Genomic DNA, 27,011 nt, shown 5'->3' with positions numbered 1-27,011 from the left:
GCTGGGACCTGGTGATTGACAGCAGAGGCCCCAAATGGTGGCACGGGTAGGGCGGGCACGCCCCCTACCCGGAACTGCAAAATCACGTATATATGCACATGAGTTTGCACACCCGTGCCGCCCTGTAGAAGTATTTCTGCTACAGGGCGAATGACAAGAAGCGAATCAATTTGTAGTCTGCCAGACAATTGGCATTGCCTATATTATGTATTGTGAATGCAGGGCGTTCTATATAGGAAAAACTAAATGCCAATTTTGGCGGAGAATAAAGGTCCATGTATACTATGGTAAAAATAACCTACTTTCTACCCAGACATGTTGGTTTGCACCACAAGGGAAATACTGGGGCTTTAAAATTTGCAGCTTTGGAACGTATTTTACCAAATCCCAGAGGGGGTAATTTTGATAAAAACATGTTACAGCATGAAACAGGCTGGATCTATTGCCTCAAGACGACAATTCCCCCAGGTTAAATGAAACTATCAGCTTTTCTGTAATAAGGAATTTGAAATATGACCACAACCCAAATAATAACATCAAAAGACATAGGGCGGCGATTAGATTGTTTTTTAGCAGCACCATGTTGTTTGGTTTAGACAGGCTGCTTGCCCGTTTGTTGTTTTTCTTTGCTTGCATACTTGTATCACAATTTAAGGTTATTGTGGATTTACGTATGTCGATCAATGAATGTTAGTATCATTTACGTTTGGCTCTTTGTCTCTGGGAACATGGTGGTGGATTGCTTTGGCTCCGTCTATGCAGGCCATAGACGGGTTGAAAACCGGCCGTTTAAAAAAAAAAAAGAAAAAAAAGAAAAGAAAAATTGGTCGTTCAATAGCCCGATGTTACCACCAATGGTGAAAAAAAAAAATCGTCCGATTTTTGTCCCGTCTACGGCTGGCATTTAATTACTTCTGTCCCTAGCTCTGCTATTATATTTGACATGAAAAAGTATTGCGGTTGCATCAATGTATCCATTTCGGATACAGATGTTTTTATTCGGATACAAATAGATACATTGTTGCAACCGCAATACTTTTCATATAAAATGTAATAGCGGACTGGAATTCTTCTTTTTCTTCTTTTAGGTCACGGCTCATGCCCAAATTTTTTAGCGGTAAAACGACTGGCCGATTTTCCCATCATTGCCGGGGAAAATCGGCAGATCGGCAAAATTGGATGATTTTTTTCCAGCTTTACCGATAAAAAAAAATGTGCCAAAACCCTGAAAAACAGCCGACCAATTAACCCACTAACGGTGCGAAAATCGGCCGATTTTCGACCCGCCTACGGCCTACACTAGTCTTTGGGTGGACATATGTGTTCGCTGGTTGCTCTACCCCTTTGGATGGGAGGAATTGGTGCTCAGGGTCAGATGCCTCACTTGGATGGACTCCTGGGTGTATGTGCCTGTGGGGTTTGTATTGGGTGATGTCTCTGCCTCGGCCCTTATGCATACACTCACACTCATTGTGGATGATGTTTCACTGCATTCGACCACAACAGGCGCAATCTTTGGCATGGGCAGTAGCGGACACACATGACTTCAGCGCCTCCTTGTGACGCACTTTTGCTTGACTGATTGGTGCGGTGGGGATATATAACGGAGCCCTGGGTTAAGGCAAAGTCTTTGTGTGGAATGATGGCTATTTTCTTTTGGTTCCCGATAGGTAGATATGTGGCTGCACTGCAGTAGACATTACTCATATATGGGTTAATGTTTTTGACATTTGTTGTTAGCCTAATGGTGGTTTTTTCAGTCTCAGATGGCACAGGAGGATTGAGTGATATTGTATTTTGGGCATCCATCCCCTCCTCCCCCCCCAAGTGGAGAGTTGCGGCTTGCATTGTGTGTCCTCTCAGTTGTCAGGCGAGACCATCATGGTTTGGGGCCACTTACATGTATGGGATTTTGTGTGTGTGTGTATCCTCACATTCCTTCTGTACTGAAATGTATTGTAATTGTACTGTCTCCCTTATATTGTAAAGCACTGCGCAAACTGTTGGCGCTATATAAATCCTGTACAATAATAATAAAAATATTATTATATTTACCGTATTTTCCGGCGTATAAGGCGACTGGGTGTATAAGACGACCCCCTAATTTTCCAGTTAAAACATAGGTTTTGGGCTATACTCTCCGTATAAGACTACCCCCCTTCCGAAGCAACACCATTTAAATACATCAGATTTTTTAATTGAAATGGTTATGACTTACCGGTACTTAAAATCCTTCAAAATCCTCATGATCATCCTCTGACATCATAAGTTCATGAATGACATCTTGTGATACATTTGTAAGACAGTCATCATATGGATCAAATTCCAAATCAGATGGTTACCGCTGGATGTGCGGTAACATACTGGATGTAGCTTCGGCTACATACAGTATATATACAGCCCGCTGGATGTGCAGTAATGTACATACAGTATACCGCGCTGAGCCAAGCTGGCTCAAAACAAATGTCCCTATGACAGATTAATCTGTCAGCCCGCTGGATGTGTGGTATATACAGTATACTGAGCCAAGCTGTTTCAAAATGTACCGGTATGTCCCTACTGTAATCAGGCCGCGTGGATGCGTGTATGTACGGTGGCTGTGGCTACATACAGTATACACTGGGCCAATCGCGATGTATTCTACGAATGAATACAAAGCCTGCTCGGATTGGCTGAGGTTGTGACATCATCAGCCCACCTCTCTGACTCAGCCAATCCGAGCAGGCTTTGTATTCATTAGTAGAATACATCACTCGCCGTGATTGGCCCAGTGTATACTGTATGTAGCTGCAGCTACCGTACATACACGTATCCAGCGGGCTGATTACGGTAGGGGCGTACTGGTACGTTTTGAAACTGCTTGGCTCAGCGCAGTATACTGTATATACCGCACATCCAGCGGGCTGACAGATTAATCTGTCATAGGGACATTTGTTTTGAGCCAGCTTGGCTCAGCACGGTATACTGTATGTACAGTATCACCACACATCCAGCCAGCTTGACCCAAACAAACTCAAGGTTCACATTTTATACCCCGCGTATAAGACAACCACTAATTTTTGGGTTATATTTTTAAGTATAAAAAGTAGTCTTATACACCAGAAAATACTGTATATATTTATTACACACACAAATTAAAGGGACACTTTAAATCTCAATGGGGTAAAAATATCATGCTGGATATCTATAGTGCTATGAACTGGGTAATGTGTTAGAAATGTAAGGATGCCCCATCGTTTGATGGAAATGAAAATTATCAACCTACAGGGGACTGAATTCAAAGACACCCCGAAAATCAAAGTGAAAAAATAATGCAGCAGGCTAGTTTATTATGCTGAAATTTCATTGCAGAAACTCAAAATGGTACTCAGTAGTTTGTATGGCCCCTCGTGCTTGTATGCATGCCTGACAATGTTAGGGCATGCTCCTAATGAGACGATGTAGAGTGTCCTGGGGTATTTCCTCCCAGATCTGGACCAGTGCATCACTGAACTCCTGGACAGTCTGAGGTGCAACCTTCCAGAGTCAGATGGACCGAAACATCTAATCCCAGAGGTGTTCTATTGGATTTAGGTCAGGCGAACGTGGGGGCCTTTCAATGGTATCAATTCTTTCATCCTCTAGGAACTGCTTGTATACTCTCGCCACATGAGGCCGGGCATTGTCGTGCACCAGGAGGAACCTGGGACCCACTGCACCAGCGTAGGGTCTGACAATGGTTCCAAGGATTTCATCCCGATACCTAATGGCAGTCAAGGTGCCATTGTCTAGCCTGTAGAGGTTTGTGTGTCTCTCCATGGATATGCCTCCCCAGACCATCACCGACCACCAAACCAGTCATGCTGAACGGTGTTACAGGCAGCATAACGTTGTCCATGGCTTCTCCAGACTCGTTCACGTCTGTCACATGTGCTCAGGGTTAACCTGCTCTCATCTGAGCAAAGTACAGGGCACCAGTGGCGGACCTGCCAATTCTGGTGTTAAATGGCAAATGCCAATTGAGCTCTATGGTGCCGGGCAGTGAGCACAGGGTCCCCTAGAGGACGTCAGGCCCTCAGGCCACCCTCATGAAGTCTGATTCTGATTGTTTGGCGACATTCACAGCAGTGGCCTGCTGGAGGTCATTTTGTAGGGCTCTGGCAGTGCTCATCCTGTTCCTCCTTGCACAAAGGAGCAGATACTGGTCCTGCTGATGGGTTAAGGACCTTCTATGTCCAGCTCTCTTAAAGTAACTGCCTACTGTCTACTGGAATCTCCGCCATGCTTTTGAGACTGTGCTGGGAGACATTGCAAACCTTCTGGCAATGGCACGTATTGATGTGCCATCCTGGACTGTGCAACCTCTGTAGGGTGCAGGTATCGCCTCATGCGATCAGTAGTGACAATGACCCTAGCCAAATGCAAAACTAGTGAAAAACAGTCAGAAAAGATTAGTAGGGGAAAAAAAATGTTAGTGGCCTCTACCTGTAAAAGCATTCCTGTTTTGGGGGCTGTCTCATTGTTGCCCATTTACTGCGCCTGTTGGTAATTTCATTAACACTAAAGCAGCTGAAACTGATTAAGTTTAACCACTTGCCCCCTAGGCCTCTTTTTGCTACTAAGTGCTGCATTAATTCAACTGATCATTGCAAGGTCATGCAATGCTGTACCCAAACGAAATTTACATCCTTTATTTCACACAAATAGAGCTTTCTTTGGGTGGTATTTGATCACCTGCGCACTTTTTATTTTTTGCGCTATAAACAAAAAAAGACCGAAAATTTTGAAGAAAAACAATATTTTTTTACTTTCGGCTATAAAAAATATATAGTAAACTCATAGTTATAAATTTAGACTAAAATGTTTTTGGTAAAAAAAAAATCCCAATAAGTGTATATTTATTGCATTGTGTGAAAGTTATAGCGTCTACAAACTATAGTATAGATACTGCAATTTACGCCATTTTTTTGCTATACAGCACTGCACTAGTTTAACAATTGCGCAGTCATGCAATATGGTACATAAATTAAATTTATGTCCTTTTTTTCACACAAATAGAGATTTCTTTTGGTGGTATTTGATCACCTGTGTGCTTTTTATTTTTGGCGCTATAAACAAAAAAATTTTGAGAAAAAAAAACAATATTTTCTTATTTCTGTCATAAAAAATATCCAAAAAAACGAAAATTTCGTCATAAATTTAGGCCAAAATGTATTTTGCTACATGTTTTCGGTTAAAAAACCCCAATAAGTGTATATTGATTGCTTTGTGTGAAAGTTATAGAGTCTACAAACTATGGTACAGATAATGGAATTTACACAGCTTTTCCTTTCTGACTGCTCATCACATTTCTTGAGGTGCTAAAATACCAGGATAGTACCAACACCCTCAAATGACCCCTTTTCGGAAAGTAGACACCCTAAGCTATCTGCTGAGAGGCATATTGAGTCCATGGAAGATTTAATTTTTTTCCCCACAAGTTTATGGAAAATTACAAAAAGTTTTTTTTTGTTTTTACACAAAGTTGTCATTTAAATTATATATTTCTCGCACAAGCCATGGGTATATGTAGAATTACACCACAAAATACATTTTGCTACTTCTACCGAGTATGGGGGTACCACATGTGAGACTTTTTGGGAACCTAGCCACATACAGGAGACTGAAATCCAATCACCACTTTGAAAGCCTGAAGGTGCGTAACTTCCTCATTTCACTTCCTCACTACCTATCACAGTTTCGAAGGCCCTGAAATGCCAGGATAGCACCAACCCCCCCCCCCCAAATGACCTCTTTTTGGAAAGTAGACACCCCAAGGAATTTAAAAAGAGGCACAGTGAGTATTTTTCAGATCTCATTTTTTCTCACAAGGTTTTGAAATATAAAAAAAGAAAAGAAAACTTGTGGCAACAAGTGAAAACTGCAAAATACTCACCATGCTTCTTATCAAATTCCTTGGGGTGTCTACTTTCCAAAAAGTGGTCATTGGGGGGGGGGGGGGTTGGTGCTATCCTGGCATTTCAGGGCCTCCAAAACTGTGATAGGTAGTCAGGAAGTGTAATGAGGAAATAAAGCCCTTTAAAAGCCTGAAGGTGCTTATTGGATTTTGGGGTCCTGTACTTGGCTAGACTGCCAAAACGTCTCTCACATGTGGTACCCCCATACTCGGGAGAAGTAGCAGAATGTATTTTGGGGAGTAATTCCACATATACCCATGGCGTGTGTGAGCAATAAATCATTTAAGTGGCAATTTTGTGTAAAAAAAAAAAAAATCTTTTTTTGTTTGTCATTTTCCAAAAACTTGTGGTAAAAAAATAAATTCTTCTATTGATTCAACATGCCTCTCAGCAAATAGTTTGGGGTGTCTACTTTCCAAAAAAGAGTCGTTTTGACGGGTGGGGGCATTTTATGCCCAGCATTAGAAGTTTATGCCACACATCATTCACTCTTCTAACCACCTTAAGACCAAGCCTTTTCTGACACTTTTGAAAAAAAAAAAATCAGTATTTTTTGATAGGAAATTAATTTAAACCCCAAACATTATATATTTTTTTAAAGCAAATGCCTTTTAATGTGCACAAACACAGTATATTGGCCAATTATTTGGTAACATATAAAAGATGATGGTATGCTGAGTAAATAGATATCAAACATGACATGCTTTAAAACTGTGCATGCCCCGTGCAATGGCAACAAACTGCACACATTTTTAATATCCATAGGCAATGTTTTAAAAACCTTTACAAGCTACCATTTTAGATTTACAGAGGAGGTCTAGTGCTAGAATTACTGCCCTTGATCTGACATTCGTGGCGATACCTCACATGCATAGTGTAACTGCTGTTTCCATACTGGCACAGGGTCAAGGCTCACGAACACAGGGGGGGGGGGGGGGGGGTTTGAGGGTACTTTTTTTTCAAGTTATTTTGATATTTTTAATTATTTTTACACTGTCTCTTTTTTTTTTTAGCACTTTTAATGCTATCACAGGGAATGCAAATATCCCCTATAACCAATGGGCATTGTCATATATTCTTTTTTCAGAAATCTGGCTTCTATCAGACTCTAGATATCCCCATTCCCTTACATTATCTAATCAAACCAAGATCGGTGTGATCAGATGCTTTCCCAATTTACAAATGGCATTGTTTATATCCTGCGAAACTGAACTGATGAAATGCTCGTAGCTTCTGATTTCTTAGGCTATATAGATGATTGGCATCATTCTGGTCTCCAATCAGCTCTATGGTCAGCTGGCAGAAACACCGGCTGCATTCTCAGGTTCCCCCGATGGCATGGGACTGCCCGAGAAGGCCGTGGAAGGCAGCGGGGGAGGAGGGGCATTGTCTCCCGCTGCTTGTAAAAGCAATCCTGCAGCTAATTAGCCACTAGGATTGCTTTTACATGAAAGCCGATCACTAGCTGAAAAAAATGATACCAGGATGATGCCTGCAGCTGTAGGCATCATCCTGGTATAACCATTCAAAGTCCAGTGATGTACCAGTACATCGCTAGTCCTTGTTGGGTATATATGCTATGTTCTTTTTTTTTTTTTTATATGCAGCCTGTGGACTGAATGAAAAAAAGAGAAGAAATCTCTACCAAAAAAAAAAAAAAAAAAAGTGTGTGGTATTCCTACCATTAAAATATACCACCCTGCATCCACCCACTTCTAATGGTGGGCACACATTAGGTCACACTTTGCCACATTCCAAGATTGTACAAATGTCTAAATAGCGGCATGCTTGAATAAAAATTGTCCATGTATAAGTGGCACCCCATATGGAAAAAGGATGACACCAAGTCCCAAACTATCTTGCCACTGCTCCCCATGTAGTCTGGGCATCCGGGCGGGCTCCACGTGACTATCTATTCCCTCGTAAATCCGAAACTTATATGTATAGCCTGTTGTCCTCTCACAGGTCTTCTACATCTTGACCCCATATCTGGCACGCTTGCTGGGAAAAAATTGTTTGAATGCAAGGCGGGCAGAAAAATTAATGAGGAACTCATCAACGCAGATGTTTTGCTGGGGAGTATAGACATCTGCAAATTTTTGGTTAAGGTGATTTACGAGGGGACGAATTTTGTGGAGAAATTCAGGGTCACCTCAAGGACGACAGAGTGTATTGTCGTTGAAATGCATAAAACACATTATACTCTCATATCTATGCCTGGCCATGGCAGCAGAGAACACGGCATATGATGGATGGGATCTGTGGGCCAATACAACTGCAATTAATTTTTTTTAGTAATTTCCATGTTGAGGGTTAGGCCCCAAAAAAATATAAATTCGAAAACCGTACTGGGATTCCATGCGAATGGTCTGGCAAGGTTTGAATTTTGGTTGGTGGCGATACATTGTTGTGCATATAAAATGCTTTGATCCACAATCAATGCATACAGATGTTCCGTGAAAAACAGCTCCAAAAAATCAAGGGGAGTAGTTAAATTTGCTATTTCCACCTGAATTCTGGGTTGGGCAGTGAATGGGGGAAGTACAGGTGCTGCAGAATTTGTAGGTTGCCAATCGGAAGGATACTAGGAGCTCTATGGGCCTGTGTGCGAATTCTTGGTGGTTGCGGGACAATACTTGTGCTCACCACTGTATCAGCTTGTACTGCACTTATGAGACACGCCACATTGCCAAGTGATACTGCAGTGCTGGTATTATTATTATTATTATACAGGGTTTATACAGCGCCAACAGTTTGCTCAGCGCTTTACACTATAACGGGAGACAATACAGCAACAATACAAGAGGGTTAGGAGGGCCTGATCCTGGGAGCTTACAATCTAAGAGGTATGTGAAAGACCAGGATGTACTAGACCGCTGGTGCTCGCCAGTTCACCAAAAGGTAGCGTGGCACTAGTCCTGGCACTCTGCTGCATATGAGAGTCATCAAAATTTACCGGCAAGTGCTAACAGAGATCAGGCCTGATTATGCCAACACTGCGGTTTTGTGTGCAATGTATAAAGTGACAGTGACCTACTGGCACTGCACTTGCTGGGGGAGAAGGGGAGGGGTAAGCGTAGGGGCTAAATGCAGGTGCTGGCAGATGCCGGGGCTGATCCCGCTAATGCTGCATTTTTGGGGACGCTATACTAATGTGAACGCTGGTATAGTGCTGATCTGATCAAAGATATTCATCCGTTCAGACACTATACTAGCAATGGAGGTTTATTGTGTATAAGCGTCTTCCTGGCAATCAAGGGGTTAAATGTGATTACTGGTGTACGGACAGGCAATCTGACGCCATCTGGGAGGGGCGTGAAAACCACGGGAGCGCAAAACACATACAGTCAGGTCCATAAATATTGGGGCATCTACACAATTCTAACATATTTGGCTCTATACACCACCACAATGGATTTGAAATGAAACTATCAAGATGTGCTTTAACTGCAGACTGTCAGCTTTAATTTGAGGGTATTTACATCCAAATCAGGTGAACGGTGTAGGAATTACAACAGTTTGCATATGTGCCTCCCACTTGTTAAGGGGCCAAAAGTAATGGGACAATTGGCTTCTCAGCTGTTCCATGGCCAGGTGTGTGTTATTCCCTCATTATCCCAATTACAATGAGCAGATAAAAGGTCCAGAGTTCATTTCAAGTGTGCTATTTGCATTTGGAATCTGTTGCTGTCAACTCTCAAGATGAGATCCAAAGAGCTGTCACTATCAGTGAAGCAAGCAATCATTAGGCTGAAAAAACAAAACAAACCCATCAGAGAGATAGCAAAAACATTAGGCGTGGCCAAAACAACGGTTTGGAACATGATTTTGTTATATATCATATATACTGACCGGATATTTGATTATATTTGGCACATCGTTTTTTGGTTTTTTTTTTATAATTTAGGGTGTACAGGGATATTGACAGATTTTTGCAGGGTAGTATCTGGCTTTGCAATTAAGTACACAAACACTTTTGGATACAATAGTCATTACGCAAGAGCATTCAATCACACAGAAAGCAATTTATTTAGGAAAAACACAATTTTGATTTCGTATGGAGAAGGTGTGCGCAGTACTTTTTGAGTTATAATTATATAGATATCTAGTATCAAGATATTGTGCGAGCAGCTACATATTATATTGTGAATTTGCACAGGTTTTTATTGTTTGTTCTGTATTTTTAACTTTAACTAAACAAAAGTAACCCTAACCTAACCCCTACAGGCATGGTATCATTGTGCCAGCATTGCTAGTGTACTTTACTTGCAATGGTCTTCTTGCTAATGAAGCCTGCTCAGTAATGGCTGTAGTCCACCAGATTTAGTACTGATGTCACATCGAATCAAAAGAGTGGGAATACCCCAGCAGAGGTCACTTTAGTGTGAAGTAGAGGTGTGAAGAGTGGAGGTCATATGACAGCAACTTATAAGGTAATTTTCTGATACAGAAAGGCTAAACTTTATTAAACAAATGCTGATATCTGCAAAAAACGCAATAAGGGAATGCAATAAAAATGGCATTATGTTTTCTTGAAATTCAAATTTAATAAGCACATCATATTAATTGCTGAAACTTTGTTTTGTTTGATCTCCCACCTACACTCATACTCACAGATTAAATAACTCTTAAAGCAGAACTTCGCTCCCTATATCAGTGACTATTTTTAATCTTTATGCTGCTAGCATTAATAAATAGGTAGAAATGTATATCATTATTATCGTTTTTTTTAACATTTCTTCAATTACTTTCTGGTTTCCAGGCCTAGGCAAATTAAATCATACATCTCACTGACCTGCCTATTTCCTCCACTTTTCACCATTGCCATGATTATATTCTCTGTGGCCATGAAGGGCAGCTCTTGGCGAATTCTCCTTTCAATAACCTGAATGAGAAAGAGAAAGATGTCAACAAGAGTACTGACAGAAACAGGTTGTACGTAGGATTCTCATTAATTTCTAATGTCATTTTTACTTATGATCTTTGCTTGTGATACTGCTGCACACATACTGTTTTCCAATACGAGCTTTAAAGAGAAAAAAAAAATTCTCCCTAATACGATCAAAGAAAATCATTTACCGTAGAACTATGGTCTCCAAAAATATAAACACACACACAAATATTGGCACCCCTGAATTTCTGTCAGATAATGCACCACTTCACCCAGAAAATTGTTGCAATTACAAATGTTTAAGAATTTTCATGTTTCTTTCTTTTGTTTGTATTGGTATGACACAAAAAAAAAGTGGAGAAACAAAAAGCCAAATCTGACAAATTCCACGCAAAACTCCAAAAATGGAGTTGATAAAATTATTGGCATCCTCAATGTATTATTTAGTAGCACATTCCTTGGAAAAAAATAACTGAAATCAATCGCTTCCTGTAACCATCAATGAGTTACTTACACCTCTCTATAGGAATTTTAAACCACTCTTCTTTCGCCAACTGCTCCAGGTCTCTCAGATTGGAAGGGTTCCTTTTCCCAACTGTTGTTTTCAGATCTCTTCACAGGTGCTCTATGGGATTGAGATCTGGACTCATTGCTGGCCAGCTGAGTACTCTCCAGTGCTTTGTCTTAAACCATTTGGTGCTTTTTGGCATGTGCTTTGGGTCATTGTCCTGTTGCAAGACCCATGACCTCTGATGGAGACCCAACTTTCTGACACTGGTCCCTACATTGCACTCAAGAATTCTTTTGTAGTCTTTAGATTTCATATTGCCATGCACATGGTCAAGACATCCAGTGTCTGAATAAGCAAAGCAACCCCAAAATATCAGTGAACCTCCACCATATTTGACTGTAGGGACTGTATTCTTTTCTTTAAAGGCCTCATTGTGTTTTCTGAAAACAGTAGAATGCTGGGCTTTACCAAAAAGCTGTAATTTTGTTTCGGCTGTCCACAGCACATTCTCCTAAAATGATTCTGGCTTCCTCAGGTAAGTTTTGGCAAACTTTAATCTGGCTTTTTTATGTTTCTGTGTCAGCAGTAGGGTCCTCCTGGGTCTCCTACCATAGCGCCCCTATTCATTCAGATGGCAATGTACAGTGCAAGCTGATACAGTTGTACCCTGTGCCTGAGGGTCGGCTTGAATTTGTCTGGAAGTTGATCAAGGTTCTTTATCCACCATTCAATCTTTTTTTGCAATCTTTGATCAATTTTTCTCTTTCGTCTACGTCCAGGGAGATTAGCTACAGTGCCATGGGCAGTAGCTGTCTTGACAATGTTGCGCACAGTGGACACAGGAACATTAAGATCTCTGGTGACTTGTAACCTTGAGATTGTCCATGTTTTTCTACAATTTTTGTTTTCAAATCCTCAGACAATTCTTTGCTGCTCTTTCACTTCTCCATGCTCCATGTGGCACACAAACACACAACAGAAAGGTTGAGTCAATTTTTCACCATTTTAACTGGTTGTCGGTGTGATTTTTATATTGTCAGCATCTGTTATAATTGATAATGGGGAGCCTAATTACAAATTACAGGTGCATCACAAACTTGAAATGCCATTATTTCTTACAATTTTGTGAACGTGCTAATAATTTTCCCAGTCCATTTTAGGGGTTTTCCGTGGAATGTGTCAGATTTGGCTTTTTCTTTCTCCAGTTTTTTGAGTCATACCAGTAAAACAAAAAACATGAGAATGCTTAAACATTTGTAATTGCAACAATTTTCTAAGTGAAGTGAATATATCTGACAGAAATGCAGAGGTGCCATTATTTTTGGCCATGACTGTATACAGAGCGAGAAAGAAAACTGTGCAAAAGTCTTAGGCAGGTGTGAAAGAATGTCTTCAGAAAAGGTTAGTTTATTTTTAACAATGAACAAAATTAAACATAAATGAACAGAAGAGAAATCTAAATCAAATCAATATTTGGTGTGATTACCCTTTGCCTTTAAAACAGCATCAGTTCTATACACTTGCACACAGTTTTTGAAGGAACTCGGCAGGTAGGTTGTTCCAAACATCATGGAGAATTAATCACAGCTCTTCTGTGGATGAAGGCTGCCTCAAATCCTTCTGTCTCTCCATGTAATCCCAGACAGACTCCCTGATGTTGAGATCAGGGCTCTGTGGGAGCCAAACCACTACTTCTAGGACTCCTTGTTCTTTACACTGAAGATAGTTCTTAATGACACTGTCTGCATGTTTGGGGTCATTGGCCTGCTGCAGAAAAAATGTGAGGCCAATCACATGCCTTCCAGCATTGATGACTCCGTTGTTCCTGTTTTCATGCATAGTTGAGTTACTAAGTCTTGTTCCCATGTCCTATGCACGAAAACATAGGAACTGGGGTACAAAAAATGGCAGCTGATGCTCTGGACAGATGAGTCAAAATTTGAAATAAATGGTTGTAGGAAAAGGCAATGTGTTTGGAGAGCGGTATAATAATGAATATACACAGTCAACAGTGAGGCATGGTGGAGGTTCCTTGCAAGTTTGGGGCTGCATTTCTGCAAATGGAGATATAGATTTGGTTGGGATCACTGGTGTCCTCAATGCTGAGAAATACAGGCAGATACTTATCCATCATGCCATACCATCAGCGAGGTGTGTGATTAGCCCCAAATTTATTCTGCAGCAGGACAACTTCTATTTCTGAAAGCATTCTTAATTTACAGTATTTTATCACACTTGCTTAAAATTTCTGCAGATATATATACAGTGGGGCAAAAACGTATTTAGTCAGCCACCAATTGTGCAAGTTCTCCCACTTAAAAAGATGAGAGAGGCCTGTAATTGGCATCATAGGTAGACCTCAACTATGAGAGACAAAATGAGAAACAAAATCCAGACAATCACATTGGCTGATTTGGAAAGAATTTATTTGCAAATTATGGTGGAAAATATTTGGTCACCTACAAACAAGCAAGATTTTGGGCTCTCACAGACCTGTACCTTCTTCTTTAAGAGGCTCCTCTGTCCTGCACGCATTACCTGTATCAATGGCACCTGTTTGAACTTGTTATCAGTATAAAAGACACCTGTCCACAACCTCAAACAGTCACACTCCAAACTCAACAAAATTGTAGACCTGCACCAGGCTGGGAAGACTGAATCTGCAATAGGCAAGCAGATTGGTGTGAACAAATCAACTGTGGGAGCAATAATTAGAAAATGGAAGACATAAAAGACCACTGATAATCTCCCTCGATCTGGGGCTCCACGCAAGATCTCACCCCGTGGGGTCAAAATGATCACAAGAATGGTGAGCAAAAATCCCAGGACCACACGGGGGGACCTAGTGAATGACCTGCAGAGAGCTGGGACCAACGTAACAAAGGCTACCATCAGTAACACATTACGCCGCTAGGGACTCAGATCCTGCAGTGCCAGACGTGTCCCCCTGCTTAAGCCAGTACATGTCCGGGCCCGTCTGAAGTTTACTAGAGAGCATTTGGATGATCCAGAAGAGGATTGGGAGAATTTCATATGGTCAGATGAAACCAAAATAGAACTGTTTGGTAGAAACACAACTCGTCGTGTTTGGAGGAGGGAGAATGCTGAGTTGCATCCAAAGAACACCATACCTACTGTGAAGCATGGGGGTGGCAACATCATGCTTTGGGGCTGTTTCTCCGCAAAGGGACCAGGACGACTGATCCATGTACAGGACAGAATGAATGGGGCCATGTATCGTGAGATTTTGAGTGCAAACCTCCTTCCATCAGCAAGGGCATTGAAGATGAAACGTGGCTGGGTCTTCCAACATGACAATGATCCCAAACATACCGCCCGGGCAATGAAGGAGTGGCTTCGTAAGAAGCATTTCAAGGTCCTGGAGTGGCCTAGCCAGTCTCCAGATCTCAACCCCATTGAAAACCTTTGGAGGGAGTTGAAAGTCCGTGTTGCCCAGCAACAGCCCCAAAACATCACTGCTCTAGAGGAGATCTGCATGGAGGAATGGGCCAACATACCAGCAACAGTATGTGCCAACCTTGTGAAGACTTACAGGAAACGTTTGACCTCTGTCATTGCCAACAAAGGATATATAACAAAGTATTGGGATGAACTTTTGATATTGACCAAATAATTATTTTCTACCATAATTTGCAAATAAATTCTTTCCAAATCAGCCAATGTGATTGTCTGGATTTTTTTTCTCATTTTGTCTCTCATAGTTGAGGTCTACCTATGATGCCAATTACAGGCCTCTCTCATCATTTTAAGTGGGAGAACATGCACAATTGGTGGCTGACTAAATACTTTTTTGCCCCACTGTATTTTACACACAGTGGATATAAAAGCTATATACACCCTTGTAAAATGCCAGGTTTTTAAGATGTAAAAAAAAAAAAAAAATCAGACTAAGATAAATCAATTCTGAACTTTTCCACTATTAATGTGACCTATAATACAGTATGTGCAATTCAATTAAAAACAAACTTGACAGCGGCTCTTTACTACGTGATCGATGTGTTCAATCACAGCCAAAAACAAGAAAAATATAAACTAAATTTGATACTGTTACTGGTTTCTCCTTCTTCACATACAGACCACATGTGAGAAGGAGAGACTGGAGCTGTGAGTTAACAGGTTTAATCCTTGCTTTATTGTTGCCACACAGAGCGACCTGATTGCAGCAGGGTACCTGTCACACAGAGCAGCCATTATCAGTGCCCTGATTTCATCAAGTATCCATCACACCAGTGCATCCATCAATGCAGCTGTCATTGGTGCCCTGATTGCATCAAGAGTATCTGCCACACCAGTGCAACCATCATCAGTGTGCTGATCAGCCAGTCTACCTATCGGCCATTCACTATGTCCCTGATTGCAGCCACACCTGTCCTAGTGCCACCAAAGCCAGCCACGTCCAAACAATTTTACACCAGCAAGGAAGTATTTCAAATTCTCAGCATGACAGATGAGAGCAGTGGGGAGCTCTCACTGTCTGATTCGGAGTACAAACCTGTGGAGAGTAGTGAGTCAGTAGCCGGAATTGGCAAATGAAAGGATGCCTACATAAAGGATAAGGTGGTCTGGGGAGCAGGCTACCAGCAGCTGCACTGTACATCTTCCTGGTGAAGTGGCGCGCACTAGCAGCGCTATACCCATGGATGATAGCAGTAGAGGGGTATCAAGCCTGCTCCCAAGAATTAGGGACCATTCAAGTCTCCCAGAGGCACTTCCAAATCAGATTTGCCTTCCCTCCAATTCAGGCCAACACAGAATTTTTCACTAATTGATTTTGTAATTTTTTTTTTCACCAACGATTTATTTCAGTTAACCGTGAACCAAACCAATCTTTTTGCCCAGCAATACATTGCAAATAACCCCAGTACATATTATGCCTGTCTATTTAAATGGAGATCTGTCACAGTGGAGGAACTCAAAATATTTTAGCTCTCACATTTAACATTTAAAGCTCTCTAATGATCTCCTAACTGCTAAAACCAATGGCCACTACTCCATACTCTTACTACTTGACCTCTCTGTGGCTTTTGATATGGTTGACCACCCCCTCCTCCTCAAAAAACTCCACTCTCTTGGCCTCAGAGACTCTACTCTCTCCTGGTTCTCCTACTACCTATCGCAGCGATCCTTCAGAGTTACCTATAACGCTGCCTCCTCCTCTTCACTCCCTCTTTCTGTAGGGGTCCCTCAAGGTTCTGTCCTTGGACCCCTTCTCTTCTCCATCTACACCTCCTCCCTTGGTCACTTGATAAACTCCCATGGCTTTAAGTACTATCTCTATGCTGATGACACACATATACATCTTTCTACCCCTCACCTCACCCCTTTAGTCTCCTCTTGCATTACTAACCTACTAAGTGACATATCGGCATGGATGTCACTCCACTTCCTCAAACTCAATCTTTCCAAAAATGAGCTCTTAGTATTCCCCCCCAGCCCGTGCCCCCTCCCCTGATTTCTCCATCAAGATCAATAACACAATCATCACTTCCCCTCATGCCAGGTACTAGGTGTAATCCTAGACTCCCATCTGTCCTTTCAGCCCCAAATCCAATAACTGTCCAAATCTTGTAGACTTCACCTCCGCAACATCTCCAAGATATCCCTGTTCCTAACCTTGGAAACCACTAAGCAACTTATTCACTCCCTTGTTATATCTCGCCTTGACTATTGTAACTCCCTCCTCATTGGCCTACCTCATCGCAGGCTATCCCCTCTTCAGTTATCATGAATGCTGCTGCCAGACTCATCCACCTTATTAACTGTTCTGTATCTGCCACCTCTCTCTGCCAATCCCTCCACTGACTTCCCATTGCCCAACGGATAAAATTCAAAACATTAACAATAACGTATAAAGCCATTTATAACGCTACCCCAAATTACATTACCGATCCTGTCTCTAAATATCACCCAAATCGTATTCTCCGCTCCTCGCAAGACCTCCTACTCTCTAGCTCCCTTGTCTCCTCCTCCCATGCTCGTGGTACAACTCGAAACAACAAGGCTTCCCACAAAGGCTGGTGACCACAAGGCTACAAATGGAGGAGTCAGCGAGTTTGAGGGCCTGAAGTGGAGGGATAAGTGAGATGTATATGTCCTGTCCTCCATCCACAATGACACCTCAGTGGAAATCAATGGAAGACACAGACTAGTCCAGAAGCCTGAGTGCATCCATGATTATAATCAGTTCATGGGTGGTTTGGATTTCCAAGATCAAATGTTATAGCCCTGTTTAGCAAAGGGAAGGCCCTGCTACTGGTATAGAAAGTTTCAATTTACCTTTTTCATTTAGAAATTTATAATGAATATGTCGTTGTCACGGAGTGCCCGTGCCTTCCCCACCCCCTTTTGCCTGTCCCGCTGCCTGTCTCTTCACCCCTCCCTCCCCCCTTGCGGATTCCTCGCGTCCTGCCAGCCTACATCAAAGGGCTGTGCAGGACGGGAGGAAATGCCCCCTGTGGTGCAGTTAGCACCTTTCCAGCAAAGGGCCGCCAAGGTGTCTCCGCGCACCCCCGGCGGGCATGGCGCGGTCACGAGGCTGTCCCACGCTCTGCGCCCACCGGAGACAAAGGCGGTGTTCCCTCAGCGTGGCCTGAGTGAGGGGGGCGTGCCTCATTGCCCTGGCAACCCGGAAGCCCTGGGCCGGCCATTGCAACCCGGAAGCGTCCTGCGCCACTTTAAAAAAAAAAAAAAAAAAGCCGGTGCAAGACCAGGCCGGTCTCTCTCTCTCTCTCCTGTGCTATCTGCTGCAGCTGTTCCGTTGGGAGGTCCGGGTGGGGACCGGGCCTCCGCAGCCATCCCTGCTGAGCACTCTGCAGGAGACTCCCCCAAAGGTCAAAACCATCCCAGGCACAGACTCCGCACAGCCAAGACCCTGCCAAGCCCCGGCAAGCCTGCTGTGTCCCTGCCTGCTGAAGCCCGCTGTGTCCCTACCGGCTAATCACTGCTGTCCCTGGAAAAGCTGGCCGCTGTGAGGGCCCCTTCCTGCTAATCGCTGCTGTCCCTGGAAAAGCTGGCCGCAAGCCACCTACCTCCCTGGAAGCCACCTGCTGCCGAGCGTCTGCAAGCCACCTACCCTCCCTGGAAGCCGCCTGCTGCCGAGCACCCGCAAGTCGCCTACCCTCCCTGGAAGCCGCCTGCTGCTGAGCATCTGCAAGACGCCTATCGTGAGTGTCCCTAGAAGCCATGACCTGTCCCTAGTGTGCGCACAGACCACCCTTGTCATGAACTGTCCCTAGTGTGCGCACAGACCACCCTTGTCATGAACTGTCCCTAGTGTGCACACAGACCACCCTTGTCATGAGCTGTCCCTAGTGTGCGCACAGACCACCCTTGTCATGCACTGTCCCTATTGTGCGCACAGACCACACTTGTCATGAACTGTCCCTAGTGTGCGCACAGACCACCCATGGCATGAGCTGCCCCTATTGTGAGCTCAGACTGCCCTTGTTTGAACCTCCCCATGGCGTGCCCGGGGTATAGCCACCTGGACTGCCCCCTTGAGTGCCTGAGCCATCGCTACCTGCTGAATCCCCGTGAGCCTGTTGTCCCTAGAAAGCTGTGTGGGAGCTGCGCTGAGGCCAGACTCCACAGCCAAGGTCCCGCTGAGTCTCCGTGAGCCTGATGTTGTCCCTAGAAAGCTGTGTGGGGGTTGTGTTGAGGTCAGACCCCATCGCCAAGGTCCCGTTGAGACCCCGTGAGCCCGCTTACCGTGGGTGTCCCTACAGGTCGCATGTTGCGGAGTGCCATGAACTGTCCTGATTGAGTGTCTTTCATAGTTCAATAAAGCTTTGTGTGTTCCCCATCTTCTTTGTGTGTTCTGTCCTGCCTACGCTTCCGTTACAGTCACCTATCACACGTACACGAAAGTCCCCTTTCCCAAATTTATACAGGATATTGTCAATGACCTTAACTACCAGCAAGGCCCTCCACCAGAAACCATTCTCTCGGACGCTCTGAGCAGGCCTCATGAGCGACATTTCCCAGAGAATATTCCACTTACAGATACAGACTGAAGATGCCAAAAAAAAAAAAAAAAAGGTTGGGTATGCAACAGAGAGCGATTTGGGCGAGGCACCAGTTTTGATTGTCACCAATGTCCTTCCCAACTGGGCCTATGCATAAGAGACTGCTTCCGACATTACTACACTTCACTAAGATATTAGTGAAGGTTTGGTAAACCTAGTTTGGTCCATATATATTTAGACAATGGCACAATTTTAGTTTTTTCAGGTATTTACCAAAACATATTTAAGCTATAGTTATATAATGGATATGGAGTGCACATGGAGTGCACACTCATGTTTAATTTGAGGGTATGTACATCCAAACTGGAGGAAGGGTTTAGGAATTACAGCTCTTAAGAGTAGCCATCCCCCCTTTTTCAAGGGACGAAAAGTAATTGGACAAATGAATATAATCATAAATAAAATATTCATCTTTAATATTTTGTTGAGAATCCTTTACTGACAATGACTGCCTGAAGTCTGGAATCCACTGACATTACCAAAGACTGGGTTTCCTCCTCTCTGATACTTTGCCAGGCTCTAACTGCAGCTGTCTTCAGTTGTTCTTACTGACAGCCTGCCATTTCCCCTTTTCTAATGTCCTCTGTGCTGATCATTTGCCTTCTGCCTAGAGTCGCCTCAACCATGCATCTGCCTGCCACGTAGATTAACCCTGGCCTGCTTATCAACCATGTTTCTGCCTTCCACCTGAACGGACATCGGCCTATTAATTGACCATGTTTTTTGCCTATCTTCTGGACTGATCTTTTGCCCTGCCACTGTAGTAGTGGGGTTGAACACAAGGGTCTCATGTATGCGAGAGACTTCATAGCAGTGTTACAAGTTGAGAAAAACAGTTTTTGTTTTTTTTCCCATGTTTTGTAATTCCCAGTTCAAGATCTGGAGTTCAGAGGCTTCAAAGAGCTTTGGGTGGAAACAAATCTCTATTCCTGTGTCCAGGTCCTACCTAGCCGAGGCCCTAAACCTGATGTTTATGCCTGCTGTCATCTGACCCTGGCCTGTTAAATCAGCCATGTCTCTGCCTGCCACCTGAAATGACCCTGGCCTGTTTGTGAACTATGCTTCTGCCTGCACTGACCCTGACCTGTTTATGGACCACATAATTTCGTGGACCAATACTTTGGCCGTGTTGACCATGTCTCTGCCTGCTGCATGTATTAACCCTGGACTATTTATGGACAATGTTCCTGTCTGCTGCCTGGATGTCAGCCTGCTACCTCACCTGGGCCTGTTTATGGGCCATGTTCCTGCCTAGTGGCTAGACCAATCCTTTGGCTGTGCTGACCATGTCTCTACCTGCTGCCTGGACGATCCCTTTGGCTGTTGCTGACCAAGTCTCTGCAGGCTGCTTGAACCAAAGGTTTACCTGTTTGCTGACCACATCTCTGCCTGACAACAGTACTGACTCTACACATCCTGCTGGCTGCATTTCTGCGAGACTTTAGTCCCACTCATCCTCTGCAGACAACTGCACTACTAAAACCAAAGGTAATCTATTATATACCCTTTGTTCAGCCTCCTGTACTTCATAGCCAGTGAATCTAGCGTTGTGCTATGGGGTCAGCCATGTACCAATAGGCTACGGCTGCTTGGCTTTTAGGAACAGGAACTGCTATAGGTGAAGCTACACTATGCTAGTCACTGACCACTCTTACAGAGGCGACTATTACAGTACATGGTTTTCTATATAGTGTTGGTTGATTTTTGTGTTACACAGGTTGCAATGTTGGGTACATAATAAGAAAAACAAAAAGGTATACCGCTCAGGCAAACAATACAAATCAATCCACAACAGGTACAGGCTCTGGCTCGCCACCGCACATGATTCAATAGGAAGAAGGGTCAGCCGCACACCAGAGGATAGATGAATATAGTGTGTATTTTTTGATAACTAGGACCCACAAAAACACCAGGACATGAATACAGGACTTGTTAACGCGTTTCACACGATCTCGTGCTTAATCTTAAGGTTATGATTAAGCACGAGATCGTGTGAAATGCGTTAAGTCCTGTATTCATGTCCTGGTGCTTTGTGTGTCCTATGGATCAATAAATACACACTATATTCATCTATCCTCTGGTGTGCGGCTGACCCAGGTAAATAATCAGTCCAGACATTGAAAAAGTCTTACACATGTGGTATGCCCATGTTTTGTGTTAGAAATATCTTACAGTGGGCTTCCTCCCACATAACAATATCTGGGCATTTATCTTCCCAGGACACTGAAAGATGCATTCATGTTAAAATTTCCACCACTTCTCACGTCAATTAAGAAGGCTCTAGCAACTTGGCATACAGGCATGTTTTCCTGGTTTAGCCAAAGTAACATCATCAAAATGAATGTCATGCCCTGACAGCTTTACCTGTTACATATATTACCGATAAACATCCTGAGTTCCTTTTCTTGTATGCCCAACAGAGTGTTTATTAACATCCTTTGGTCACAGAAGCTTTTACGACTCCCTCAGGCTCTATTACGACTACCGAAATTGCTGGGTGGATTGGCATTGTTGGATGTGTCCCTTAATCATACCGCCTGTCAGACTAGAGTGCTGGATTGGTGCCACCATGGGTTCACAAAACAGTGGGTGCAGTTGGAACAAATCTTGTCGGGAGTGTCGTTGGACACTTTGCCATGATGGCGTACAAATCTCACCAACACTGTACACACCCACTACAGTTGGAGAAACATGGCAGGTATGCATCAAAGTGTTTAAAACCTCAACAATTTTGTTGGACCCCTCTATACTTTCTCCTATAGTTGGGTTTAGCCTTGTCTGCTCGATCCCAGATTACAAGCCTTGAAAATCACTGGATTCTGGGTTTCCAAACCGCAAATTTTTGAAGACCTTGGTGTATTTGATGCTTTTTTGGCATAAGCTCCAGCTTGCACATTTCCTCAGCTCTTTACCCCCAGATGAGTCTTTTTGCTGCAGTCTTACTGTCAGGCTTCGCCCAACGGGATCTCTAGTGGTCCACGGCACGGGGTTTCCCAGGACGCGGAGTCTATGTCCCAGTCTGCCTTTTCACCAGGGCCCCTGATGGTGGGGATGGACTTGGTGCAAGACTGAAACCAGGTCGCGTTCCTGGGCACCCCCGGCGGCGGCAGAGGGGTCCCGCTGAGGGTATGTGCCCGGGTTGAGCCTGCTGTGAAGGGGACGACAGATCCCGATCCGAGCAGGATGGATGGGACGACAGATCCCGATCCGAGCGGGATGGATGGGATGACAGATCCCGATCCGAGCGGGATGGATGGGCGACTGTCAGGAGTAGGCGAGGTCAGACTAGCCAGGTCGGTATTGTGCGGGCAGTGTGGTACAGGGGGAGTAAGCGGAGAATGGTCGGGGTCACAAGCCAGGTTCAGCAGGTAGCGGGCAGCGTGGTACCGAGGGTCAGGCAGAAGGATGGTCAGTAACGAGCCGGGGTCAGAGCAGGAGAAGGTCAGCGTAAAACAGAACAGGCAGAGTTTGGCAACAAGGAAACATACTTACAGGACAGGAAACAAGACCTTGCGGCAACTTGAGATGCACAGGGCAGCTTTAAATAGAGCGCCCTGCTCTCCCATTGGTGTGGCCGCGATCGCTACTGCGCATGCGCGGCCGCGATCGCCGAGGACTCTGCGCTCGCCGGCTGGGACGGATCGGCAGTCTGCGCATGCGCGCACCGCCGAGGACCCGGGATCCCTGGCATTGCCCCCCCTACGGGCAACCTCCGGATGCCCAACCGACCCCTACTCAACGGCTGGTTCTGACAAAAATTCCCGCACAAGCCTTTGGGCGTGCACATTTTGGGCCGGCTCCCATGAATTTTCCTCCGTCCCATAACCTTTCCACTTAACCAGAAACTGAGTTTGGCCTCCCCTCTTCCTACAATCTAAGATATCTTCAACTTCAAATTCCTCCTCCCCATCCACGTTTACTGCCTCCGGTGGTTTAGACCTTCGATCCGGGAAGGGGTCTGGAGTTGCTGGTTTCAACAGGGACACATGGAAGACCGGATGAACCTTCATAGACTCGGGCAGTGCCAGCTCGTATGCTACCTCGTTGATCTTACGTTTGACCCGAAAAGGCCCCAAGAATTTGGGAGCCAATTTCTTCGAAGGGCAGGACATTTTTAAATTTGCGGTGGACAACCAAACCTGGTCCTCTGGCCGCAAACTCAATTACCCTCTTCTTTTCCTATCAAATACCCTCTTATTGTCACCCTGGGCCTTTGCCATTGCTTCCTGCAATACCTTGCTATTGGTTGACAAAAAGGTCAACATATCCTGCGTGGCTGGGACTGCAACCTCCGGGATCAGATCTGGCAGGAATACAGGGTGGAACCCATAGTTCGCGAAAAACGGGGACTGTCTAGTAGCAGAGTGACTTGCATTGTTATATGCGAATTCCGCAAGCGGCAGGAGAGTAAACCAGTCATCTTGGAGGAAGGTGGTATAGCACCTGAGGTACTGCTCTAGGGTCTGGTTTGTACGCTCCGTCTGGCCATTGGTCTGTGGGTGATAAGCTGAGGAGAACGATAACTTAATTCCCAGGGTTTCACATAGAGCTTTCCAGAACCTGGACGTAAACTGAACCCCTCTGTCAGATACAATATCCCTGGGAATTCCGTGGAGTCTTACCACTTCCTTAATAAACACACGTGCTGTCTCAAGGGCCGTAGATGTGTCCTTTAGAGATACAAAATGGGCCATTTTGGACAGGCGGTCTACAATCACGAAGATTGCTGTGTGGTCCTGAGAGGGTGGAAGTTCCACGATAAAGTCAATGGAAATCATGGTCCATGGCCTGTCGGGTATGGGTAATGGGCGCAAGAGACCCCAAGCTTTATTCCTAGTGGGTTTGTTTCTCTGACAAACGGGACAGGTCTTTATGTAGGTTTTGCACTCTCTGGCCATATTAGGCCACCAGAAAGTACGCTGCAGTAGCTCCAAGGTCTTACGTACCCCAAAGTGTCCGGCCAGCGGGTGATCGTGGCAGTATCCTAATACCAATGTACGGGCCTCCTCAGGGACCACAATCTGATCCTCCTTCCAGAAAAGTCCCTCCCTATTTAGTAAGGGGACACCGGGTGGACCTTGCATTCCTACGGACGCGGTCTGCAGTTGAGAATGGAGCTCCGATTGGAGGACTAGGAAATTTCCTGGGGACAGGATAGTGTCTGGCTTGGGATTCTCTTCGGGATTCCCAAACATGCGGGAGAGTGCGTCTGGTTTTGTGTTCTTAGACCCTGGCCTATAGGTTATATGGAAAAAGAACCGTGAAAAGAACAGCGCCCACCTGGCTTGACGTGGCCTCAGACGTTTAGCTGTCCTCAGATATTCTAGGTTCTTATGATCCGTAAAAATCAATATTGGGTGTACCGCCCCCTCTAACAAGTATCTCCATTCCTCTAGTGCCACCTTGATCGCCAAGAGCTCCCGATGCCCGATATCATAATTCCTTTCCGCAGGAGTTAGTTTCCTGGAGAAGAAAGCCACCGGGTGCATGAGCTCTTTGATGCCCTTCCTCTGGGACAGGATCGCCCCGACCGCATTCTCGGATGCGTCCACCTCCAAGATATATGGCAAGGTCGAATCAGGGTGGCTCAAAATAGGAGCTGCCGTAAACAATTCCTTTAAGGCTTCGAAAGCCCTCTGTGCCTCAGGTGTCCACTGGAAGCGAACCCCTTGCCTGGTCAGCTGGGTGATAGGGGACACTAGGCCCGAAAAGTTCTTAATGAACTTTCTGTAAAACTTTGCGAAGCCGATAAAGCGTTGGACCGCTTTCTTATCGGTGGGGGCTGGCCAATCTAAGATGGCTGAAACCTTTTAGGGATCCATGGCTATTCCCGTGGGAGAGATGGTTAGACCCAGAAACGAAATACTACTCTGTTCAAAACAGCACTTGTCTGCCTTGGCATATAAGCTGTGTTGGCGGAGCCGTTCTAACACGTGCCTCACGTGACCTCTATGGTCCTCCAAGGTTGGGGAAAAGATAAGGATATTGTCTAGGTATACGATGACGAAGATATCCAGGTAGTCCCTGAACACATCGTTTATGAAATGCTGGAAGGTGGCAGGGGCGTTGCATAGGCCGAAGGGCATAACCAAATATTCAAAGTGTCCGAATCTGGTACGGAATGCTGTCTTCCACTCGTCCCCCTCTCTGATACGAACTAAATTATAGGCCCCTCTCAAGTCTAGTTTAGTGAATACAGATGCTGACTTCAGCCTCTGAAAAAGTTCGGGGACTAGTGGTAGCGGGTAACGGTTCTTTACTGTGACTTTATTCAAGTCCCGGTAATCTACGCAGGGCCGGAGGGACTTGTCCTTTTTTTCCCACAAAGAAAATGCCCGCCCCGGCTGGTGACGTGGAGGGTCTAATAAACCCCTTATGGAGGTTTTCATCGATATATTCTTTTAGTACCCCTAACTCCCGTTCTGATAAGGGGAATATCCGCCCAAATGGGATTTCCGACCCTGGGAGGAGATCAATTGGGCAGTCATAAGCTCGGTGCGGGGGAAAGTGTCCGCCCCCCGCTTGCTAAACACATCCAGAAAACTATGGTAGACTGAAGGAATGACTTGCGCCAGCTCCGCATCTGTCTCTAGACACAACAAAGTCGGCGGAATCGGGGAGATCTTAAGGAGGCAATGCTGCTGGCAGTATGTGGAGAGGAACTGGATAGAACCCGCCTTCCAGTCCACCTGGGGATTATGGGCTCGTAACCACGGGAGCCCCAAAATAATTGGAAATAATGGGGATGCTATGGCGTCCAACCGAAGGAGTTCTTCATGATGGGTCGATACGGTAGTACGGATAGGTGGGGTCTCGTGGTCCACCACCCCTGACTTAATACGTGATCCATCTGCTAGAAAAATATTCAATCCCACCTCCTTGGTTTGTAGGGGAATTTGTTGCTGAACTGCAAAGTCTAAATCTATGAAGCAACTACACACCCCAGAATCCACAATTGCCGTGGTCACCACTGTTCTCCCTGGCAGCTGAAGTGACACAGGTACCGCTAGATAACTAGTGTTGCCCACACTGTTAGAAGTGACCGTAGAGAAAACAGCGGAACACTTACCCCTCTTGGCTGGACAGGTACGTACCACATGGCCTGCTCCCCCACAGTAGAGGCAGAGATGGTTGGTAAGACGCCTCTGGCGTTCCTCAGGTGTAAGTGTCGGCCGTATCCTTCCCGATGGCCCGGTCTCGGGTGTATCCATAGCATCCTGATTCTGGCTTTCCGGATGCAACTGGGTTGAAGCCTGAGGGGGTGTTCCAGTTGGTCCTTGTCCTTGGTTGCACCTTTCCTGCCTGCGCTCCCGCAACCGGCACAATTCGAATAGTCAAAGCTATTAAGGCCTCCAAAGTGCTAGGTATGTCTATTCGGGCCAATTCGTCCTTCAGGGATTCAGCTAACCCTACGTGGAACTGGTGGTGCAGAGCCGCCTCGTTCCATTGGCTGTCACTACGCCAACGCCTGAATTCGGCGGCATAGTCCTCCACTGTCCAGTGACCCTGCCTGAGTGTATATAGGGCCCTCTCGGCCGTTGCGGTGCGCAGCGGGTCGTCATACAAGAGGGCCATAGCCTCAAAAAATACTGTCACTGACTTAAAAAGTGGGTCTCGATTCTCTCGGA

General features: G+C 44.9%; 1 protein-coding gene across 2 annotated transcripts in view; it reads right to left on the bottom strand.

Moving 5' to 3' along the window:
- Positions 1 to 27,011, bottom strand: part of ADSL (adenylosuccinate lyase) — a 307,415-nt gene that overhangs the window by 54,905 nt on the left and 225,499 nt on the right. For both annotated transcript variants that reach the window (XM_089674217.1, XM_089674218.1), the window contains exon 11: positions 10,732 to 10,821. In XM_089674217.1, coding sequence (XP_089530343.1) covers positions 10,732 to 10,821 — 90 coding nt within the window. The remainder of the gene's footprint in view (positions 1 to 10,731; positions 10,822 to 27,011) is intronic.

Source organism: Staurois parvus, unplaced genomic scaffold (assembly GCF_062004578.1).
Source record: "Staurois parvus isolate SC_StPar_1 unplaced genomic scaffold, SC_StPar_1.0 ptg000149l, whole genome shotgun sequence".
In the NCBI taxonomy this organism is placed as follows: domain Eukaryota; kingdom Metazoa; phylum Chordata; class Amphibia; order Anura; family Ranidae; genus Staurois; species Staurois parvus.
This window is presented reverse-complemented; position numbering and strand designations above follow the sequence as displayed.